At 40.4% G+C, this 9715-nt stretch overlaps 2 protein-coding genes across 2 annotated transcripts in view; one reads left to right on the forward strand and one right to left on the reverse strand.

Annotated features, from left to right (window-relative positions):
* LOC146003684 (uncharacterized) overlaps positions 1 to 9510 on the forward strand; it is a 33537-nt gene extending 24027 nt beyond the window's left edge. The window contains exon 3 of the mRNA XM_083142045.1: positions 8463 to 9510. Coding sequence (XP_082998171.1) covers positions 8463 to 8494 — 32 coding nt within the window. The 3' untranslated portion in view covers positions 8495 to 9510. The remainder of the gene's footprint in view (positions 1 to 8462) is intronic.
* crok (crooked) overlaps positions 1 to 9715 on the reverse strand; it is a 272768-nt gene that overhangs the window by 212717 nt on the left and 50336 nt on the right. The window lies entirely within an intron of this gene.

Genomic DNA, 9715 nt, shown 5'->3' on the forward strand with positions numbered 1-9715 from the left:
TTAAACGCACAGCCATGAAAATAGGCAGCCCAACAGAATTGCGCTGGTGCCACATGTGGGAAAAGCAAAGTGAGAGCGGGACAAAAGTTGCTGGTTCCCGTGCACTGTGTGGCAACGTCAACCGGGCTGCGTTGACAGACTGACCTCTCACCTGACCTTTCGAGCAAATACAGTCAGCTTGTATCGCATGGATCATGAAGACCAACTCTACAACAAGACCTTTCATTCTCTTAATCCTCCAAACACACGGGGTTGTTTTCCGACGTGGCAACAGCATCAACTTCTGCCAAACACCTAATTTCATGGCCGTGCATTAAATTAGTGGAGACCAGACTCCAGCAATCACATGCCATTGTCCAGTCACTTGTTAACTGCATGATGGGTTCAGAACAATACAGGGATTTCAGAAGTTGGTTGCTCAGAGGCCACCTCACCCGTGAGGATGAGAGCATGTCAGGGAAGGGAGTAAATATCCAAGTTTTAAGTCCACCTTACAAATGATCGATATGTTCTCCCTTGGTGACTTGTAATCTTGCTTGCATGCGGTCCACAGTCTCAGGTGATGGCTCCAGCCTACCTGCTCAATTTACGTCTGTAGAGTCACCAAGGGAGGACATGTGGAACATTTGTAAAGTGTGGTAAACACTTTCATATATGCTGTTTTCACTGACCTACTCTCATCCACACGGGTGGGTTGACCTCTGAGCAACCAACTTCAGAAATCTCGGGGGGAATTATGGTACACCATGTATTGGTGATGCACGAGTTTTGTGTATAAATGTGTGTATGTAAAAAGACCAACACCAGTGGTATCAGCATTGGAAAGTAATGGTTTGAATTTGATCACAGATAACAACCTTCTATTTTGTTAGCAAATGGCATTGAGTGGCTGATTTTTGATCTGAAAGTTTTGGCCTTGACACCCAGTCTGAGCATGGATGATCCTTTGTGAGTTGCCCTTTATTAATTTCATCCTCATCACGAAAATTTAGCCAAAAGAGGTAAAAAAGGAGTGAAAAATAAAAATAATTTAAAAATAGAAACACTGAGTGATATTTTCCAGTGTTCAGTTATTCCATGTATTACGCAAATTGATAATAATCAGCAATTTCAGTTAGTCATACAAATATCCTAGGAATTATGTAAAAACTTCCAATTTTAATTAATTCGGCACAAATTTTGTGCTGTAAAAGTAACTTTCACGATTACAGACAACTATTTTTACTACAATTACCTCAAACCCACTGACCTTCATGGTAGAGCCAAGAGCCTATGTTCAAACCATGGATAAGATACACATGTTCCATTGTGTGTGTCCTATCATCTATTTAATCATTCTCAACATTGTGATAAACCCAGGAGGTAGAAAAGCAATGTAAATATTGAAAATGGAAAGATTACCAATAAAACGTAAATCTATGAATATTTTTCTTTAAATTTGCAGATTAATACAGGGTGTTTCATAAGTAATAGCGCAAACTGACACAGGTGAAAGTACACGATAATGGAAGCATAAAAGCCTCACTAAACATGGGTTCGCAACGAGCCATTTTCAAGATAATTGCGAATGTGTGGTTACAAGCTGCCACTGACCACATTGTTTGTAAACATCATCCTAGTTGGTAAAATGCTAATAATGTGTGCAAATGTGTGGTTAGAAGCTGTCACTGATTGCATTTTGTAAGCACCGAGTGCTTTACTCCTTGCACGTAACGAGATTTGCTCTTTGTTTACAAAACAGAACATTTCCGAGAGTTGACGTTGTAATCAAACAGGATGGCTACAATCAGTACAGATAATTGTACATGCTTGTGAGCAATTCCGAAATGAACCGGGGGTGTTTGAAAGCATTTTACCAACTAGGAGGACGTTTACAAACAATGAAGTCAGTGGGAGCTTGTAATCACACATTCGCGATTATCTCGAAAACTGCTCGTTTGCAGACCTATGTTTAGTTAGACTTCTTTGATTCTATTATCGTGTACTTTCACCTGTGTCAGTTTGTGCTACTTTTGAGACACCCTGTATAGTTTCAATGAAATATTTACTTTCCATTATTAAAAATTGTTCAATTTTCAACTAAATGTATCAGCATGAATTACTAAGAGCCAAGCTCCATAGTAGTGTGGTTATCACAGTGTGCCATGATGCCAGGAATCTTGAGTTCGAATCTCAACCTGGACATAGGTGTTCTTTGTGAGTGTCCCTCCATCAATTTAATCAATCATCATCATCCTCGCAATTAGCCAAAAGTGGCAAAAATGCAATGCTAAATAACAAAAATCACATCAATAAGAGAATCATTATCAAATTCAAGTAGTGCCCTGCTACTGTGGTTATTTTACATTGCTTTTGTGCCTATTGGGATAATCATGACAATGAAGATGAATGATGAAATGGATGACGGACAAACACAATAATTAGATTCATGCTTTTCCCAGGATTTTAACATGGGACTTTTGGCTTAATAGCATGTTACGCTGATCACTGTCATAGAAGTCTGCACAATGGGGTAATCAGTTTAGCTTAGTTAATTACAAATCAGGTAATATTTATTTTGCCCTGCATCGTGGCTGTGCAGTCCAAAGCATCATGCTTTACTCTCCTGGGTAGAAGCTAACAAATTTTCTCCTGAGATTTTGTGTATAGTGTATGGGACCGGTGACCACCCACCATCGTGAGGAAATTGGGGAGCTATGAATGAGTAGCGTAACCTGGTCATGAAAATCTACAACAACGACTGGGAGTTCGTCGTGCTGACCACACCTCACCCCGTAACTGGTTGTATGATCTCCCATCTCGGCAGGTAGGCCCCGACCCTCACTGGCCATTGCACCACAGGTTAAGCTAATATTTCTTCAATTTTTGTTATTTTATATTGCTTTTATACATAGTTGATCTCAACTATGTGGATGAAGTATGAATTGATGAAAGAAATGTACATTGACACATTCTCACAGACATTAGTCATTAAATTAATGTTTATAATCTATATATTCCTCACATGGAGACGATGAAAAAATGTTATATGAACATGGGTCCGGAAATGCGTCATTGACGAGTTAGAGTGCATTTTCGAAAACGCTGCACATTGTGTATGAGGCGAAAGCGCTTTATTGACATGTTACAGTTTGTATGCTACATACTACACAACACCCTATACCACAATACTGCACACCAAATCTGTAGGGAACAGACAAACAGGTTCACAAGAAATGCTCAAAATGGCCACCATGTGCACGGAGACATGCAGCAACTCGCTGTTGCATACACTCCCGGATGCGCTCTTGAATCCCTGGAGAATTCCGTAACGTATCGTATCACACGGGAATCCACTTGTGGTGAACCGCCGAACTGACACGTTGTACCTTCCCCTCCTACATACGTTCATCCGGGGTTCACCAGAACGTCTACTAAATTACATGCGGACTACGTGTTCTGGTATGGGGTGTTGTGTAGTATGTAGCATACGAACTGTAACGTGTCAATAAAGCGTACCCTGACTGCGATGTGTTTCTCGAACCCCCGCCCCCCAATTTCACCCGGGGTCAACACCAATGTCTCCCACCATGCTTCCCGCTAGTACAGATGTGGGGTATGTGGCATCTGACAGCTTTTTCGACATTCCACTCTACACCGCTTTCGCCTCATACACAGAGGCAGCGTTTTCGAAAAAGCGCTCTAACGCGTCAATGACGCATTTCCGGACCCATGCTCATATAACATTATTTCATCATCTCCATGTGAGGAATATGTCCCCCAAGTATTGACATATATTTATGGTACGCCCTGTATATAAATAGATGTATGTGTGTATATATGTATGTATGTTTGTTCCGGCATAACTCTCGAAAGCCTGGAGCAATTTCAACCAAACTTGGTACACATATGACTTACAATCTGGAAAGAATTACTGTGGGGGTAACACAAGCCTGGCACCTCTCGGGGTGGGGGTGGGAAGAAGGTGACATGTAAAAATAATCTAAAACAACCAATATTAGCAAGGAATCCATAGTTTTTGGGGTCGCTAAGATGAATAGTGACACTCCGAATGCCGTTCAACTCCAAGTTCATCACCTATCAGCTGGAGTTTGAAAGGAGGTGAAAAATAAATTGTCAAAAATGACATACACAAGTGTCAAATCCATAGTTTCCGGAGGTGCATAGCTAATTGGTGACATTCACGATGGCATTTAGTTACATTGTACACTATAGTTAGAATTCATTATTTTCCTGTCTAATAGAAGATTGGGATAAATATATATCCGGGCAACGCTGTGTAATCAGCTAGTATTTAATAAAATATTTCAACAATATTTAACATCCAATTGCTGAAAAATGATACAACTGGTCCATAATTTGTGATACTGCATTTCAAGATGCTAAGATAGTAGGGTGTGATCTGTGTAGGCTGATCATTGAGTTACAGAGGTTGTTTGCTTTATATCTGACCATTTTTGACGGGTACTCACCTTAAGAGATACCGCACCGCCACCACCGATCATGTTCTATTGGACCCCCAGCATTGTGGACTATCGCCCGGCATCGCACTTTCTATTGCAGAAAGCTCCAGCGCAGGATAGGCATGGGAATTCTGTTCCACTCCTCCATGCAAGCTTTCCATAGACCATCCAGGGTGCGTGGGCGGCGATGTTGAAGACGTCGTTTCAACAGTCCAAATACGCAAAATTCCATTGGACTGGCATCTGGGCTTTTCACAGGAATGTCTTCAAACGGAATGACACTAATTCCTAATTCCTCTGCCATTTCCTGTTCTGGCAGTATGACTCGAAGCCTTGTCCATATGGATCATCACCTGGTTCGCATCCATTCCATACAATTGTGGGATGTCTCTCCGATAGATAGGTGTCAGAATGGAGTCTTGGAAGTATCTGGCATTCACCTTCATGTTTTTGTCCACCTTGCGTATCATCAACTTACCCTCATATCCGAATCCCGTCACAACCATAAAGCCACGAGGGAAACTTTCCCTGCACTGACGAACAAAGTTGCTGCGCCCCTTACCGTCAATGTCACGGTATGTGATCACCCGAATGTGACCACCAGCAGTGAGATGGATATATGATTCATCCATTGTGACAACTTTCTTCCATTTGGAACCCGCCAGGTACTATTCATACAGTTTCCTGCAGTTCGTCTTACGTTCGGCAATGTGACGCGGTAGAAGGTGGTGTACACGGGCCTGAGGCGCTTGCGAATTGTTTTGTTCACAGTTGACGGTGCGAGGTGTAATCTGTGGGCCATATCACGTTGAGTCGGGGGATTTTCTTGGCACGCCAATCTCCTGGTAGTTTTCGTGGGTGAATGTTTCGCAAGGAGAGCCTGTTGTGTGTAACGGGCCACAATAGCTTTCGCAGTAGTCACCCCGAGTGTTAACCCATTCTCCCGACACTGTTTCACAATGCGTACGTATGAAAACTTAGCATGGAAAAGGGCCATTACATAACCCTCCCAATACCGGTTGATTTTTGGTGCCATTTGATAACATTCACTGCCAACACTCACGCACCTACAAGGTCAGACACAACACTGCTCCCGCCAGCAGACCCATAGTTCCAGCATGATACGCCAGGTGGCAGCACCGAATCGACAATGGTCAGATATAAAGCGAACAACCTCTGTATAATTAAGAGTGAACTTACAATCTGTCAGAATCATTTTCAACAAAAACAAGTAACATTTATAATGTTATGTCAATGAACAGGTATTAAAATACACAGTAACCTCCGAGTCCTACAAAGAGGGTGTTTATATAGAGTAAAAGGGATAATACTGTAGTGTTAGCACCCAAAGAGCAGATTACAGGGGCTGTATCAGTAAAACCAACCATGTTGTCAAACCTGACCTCTCTCTTGAAAGGGGCGATGGTCTCTGTATGCTGTGGCTTCGTTTCTTTCCTGTCACTAGGTGGCTCAAAATGGAATATGTGAGGGACATGGAACGTTTGTTTGTAGTGTTTGTAGGACAGTGGTTCTCAACCTTCGTGTACCTTGTGGTGCAGTAAATTCATTTTTTGAAAGTCAATGCCCTGAGCTCAACAATTTTACTCATAAATACTTCACACCTTAATTACTATGTAACCTTTAAACCTAATACAGTAAAACCTCATTAATCCGGACCCCAATAAGCCTAACTTCGCTTAATCTGAACAGGCAAAAGGCCCCCAAAAAAGCAGAATGCAAGGCTTTAAATGTAGCTAGAAGTCAACAAGAGAACTTCCCAAAGAAAAGGCAGTAAACCACCGATGAAATTCTATTTCCCGCAGACTTTGTACTGTACTGTATAGTGTATTTAGGCCTATGCCCTTTAAATACACCATAATAAATGTGTTTTGTTGCTATAAACGGAGTTTTAATGCACTTTCTACTGTTCTTTTAGGTTATTTCAGTTAATCCGGACTTTCGTTAAACTGGTCAACTTATCCCCCCATTAGTCTGAATTAATGAGGTTTTACTGTATAAATAAATAAATCATGGCATAATTAGAGAGAGTATTAGTTCGATTATGTGTAGACTTGTTGACAAATACAAAAGGTGGTTTAAATTAGTTGACAACTGCTGGACCTAATGGAATCTTCTGCCAATGTCATTAAATTAACTTGGTAAGTGTTGCATTTTGCATTTCAGACACATAAAAATTCCAATTAATCAGAAAGAAATACCATCTTTCCAAGTGGTTGCCACCTTGGGCTACAAGTTGCAAACTTCATGAGAACCTCTTGACACTCGGTAGTGGGCCACAGGCTGGAGGTTGAGAAACACTGTTCCATGAGGTTCTTGGCATGGAAGAACTTGACGTTTGGATGTGCTGGAGATAGTGGTGAATGAAAGCAAATGGAAAAAAATAATTGTAAGGCAGAAAGAACATCAGAGCTTTCGTGCTTGCTTCTGCAGAAGCAGATGATGCGAGTGTATTGGCAACACTATACACATAACTTAGTGCAAAGTGACAGGAAGCTGACAAAGTTATTCATAACGTCATGTAATTCTTTGTAAAATAAGTGAAAAGCTACAGGGTTGGTAATCAACAAATTTCCTTTCAAGTTCATACACTTTCATTTATCTGCATTAGTGAACTATCAATGTAAGTGAGCATGCAATAACTGGAGGAGTCCATTCACAAAATAGGGGTGGTGGTTGAAATGAAACAAGTTTTCACAAAAAATCATCTTTGTTCATTTCAAAAGACTGGATTGATTTAGAATCTTTTACTTTGCTTTTCTGTCACTTTTGGCTAATCGCGGATGAGGATCAGTGGCGATATGATGCTGGGATTCGAACCCGGGACCCCTGGCATTTTTCCAGTCCTGAATGTCACGATTATAAACATTTCCCTTCCATATCCCATCTGATGGAAACGTTCTCTCGTTATTTTGCTGAACATGGTAGCAATGCATAACTTACAGCCCATTAAGTCACAGAAATGTTATTTATAATATTAGGATTGTTCAGTAAGTTTTGCCTCCTGGCCTATAACGTTTTTATTGAGTGAGGGAAGTTTATGATTTTACATTTAAATAAAAATTTGGAATGTCTGCTCTCAGAGGATTTTTTCTGTTTGAGATAGTGCCACTGACGTCGGAACAGTAGCTTGAAACATTTCGCACATGAACGTACGGTTCAAGCAGCATGCTGAGGTTGAATTTCTGGCTGTGAAAGATGTTCCACCTATTGAACTCCACCGTCAGATGTGTACCATATATAGGGAAGCATGCATTGACGTTAGCGTGGTAAGGAGATGGGTGCAAACTGTACACACCGACAACCCAGCCACGGCCACTTTAAACACAAATATCGCAGTCTCTGCATGCAATCGAGAGATGGTGGCAAGTGCTGATGAACTGATGCATGGTAATCACCACATTAAGCAGAGGGAGATCGTAGACATTTTGGGCATATAACTTGAAACAGTGAATCACATCATCGACGACAAACTTGGGTTAAAAAATGTGTGTACCAGGTAGTTCCCTTGTCAGATGTCAAACATTAGTCAACCTCGTTCTCTCTGACGGCATGCAGAAACTAGTGAACCGATGGTGGAAGGGTATCAACGCAGGTGGGGACTAGAACGAAAAGTGATGCTACCCTTTGAAAGAGGACATTCCAAACTTTCGTTCCCTCACTCGATAAAAAGTTATAGCACAGGAGGTAAAACGTATTGAACAACCTATGTAAAATTCCACTGTAATTTCTCCAATTGAATTACATGAACTTCTCCCCAGATATCTGAAGGGGTAGGAAGTTCCTGTCCCCCCTGCTTACATACTGGATTGCCATACTCAGAGCCCTCTGGAGCCCATTCGAAGCAACGGATTGCACTGAAACTTTGAATGGAAGCTATGGAGACCATATAAAATTTAATCCAGGCAGAGCAACCAGACAAACAATGAACTTAATTTTAACATCTGTGTGTAATTAGCAAACAATATTTTCTCTTTGCAGCATGGACCTGGGCAGATGGCACACAGAACTAAGGGATTGTCTCAATTATTCCTCCTGTTCTCACAAGACCATAAGAAAGGATAATTTCAATAGTATTATTTATTGAAAGACATGTGAATTTGTCGCGTGCGTACCAACCTACTGATTATTACAAGTGGACAAAACAATGGAAGTTACAATTTTTTACTTGCATGGAGCACCATGAAATGAAGGCATATAAGAGGTGTAGAGGTGTTAAAAATTCTACATGTTCTTCCTTGTGATTATACTAGGAATTGTGTCGAACAAAACTTCAGCCAGCATTACACCATCAGATTTGAGAGGAGGTTGAGTGGGCCCCAGAATTGCCTTCACTGGGCAACCACAAGGAAAAGCCCACACACACACATAGAAACACAACTGTTAGCTGTAACCAGTGGTGGCAAGGGGGGGTGTCAACAGTACAGAAACCATGTGGGGAGCATAGGAAATTAGATGCAATTCTGTGTTACCATCATTGTTTAAAAAGGGAATCTTCTCTCACCCTCAAGATTTATTTCAACCTGCTACTACGTTCATGATTTTTGGTTTCGCAAACCATATTCCAAAATTTTACTTCTCATTTTACAATTTCATATTTTAGTATCTTTATTGCAACGAAAGAAATTTTAAAATATACAAAAAGCCTTGGACATTTCTAAAACATCAGAAAGATTACCTGTTAAATCATCGATTCTATTTATGTACGCAAATAATAATGCATTCCAATGTTTCCTTTCTTCTGTAACTTTCCTCAGACTAATCTCTAGTGATTCATAAACTTTTTACCTTAGAATGGTTACGACTGGAAATACCTTGAGTTCACTATGGGAATTGTGTAGGGTCAAATGTGTGTTACTTTTTTTTTTTGTCTCTTGCTTGAAATAATTCCATGCTTACCAAGGAATTTTAAGTATGCAAACCCAACTAAGCTTCAAATTCATATTATTACTGATGAAAAAAGAATGGCAACAGCTATTAAATATTGGATACAAATTACAAAAGCAAAGAGTAAGGAGTAGATCACCTAGTGGGTATTTCCATTATTTTGTCCACTTCATAGCTTGTAAAGATGCAACATAAGAACTAACGAATACACCAGAAGTGAAGAGCTCATTAATTGGTTAATAGGAAACGAGAATATAAAGTATGTTCCTGTGAATGATTGTATGTAGCCTTATGTGAAATAAATATATAAAAAAAAAAAATCGTATTCCATTTTTTATCTGGTCCAT

This window comes from Lepisma saccharinum, chromosome 20, assembly GCF_977018435.1.
Source record: "Lepisma saccharinum chromosome 20, izLepSacc3.1, whole genome shotgun sequence".
NCBI classification, from domain to species: domain Eukaryota; kingdom Metazoa; phylum Arthropoda; class Insecta; order Zygentoma; family Lepismatidae; genus Lepisma; species Lepisma saccharinum.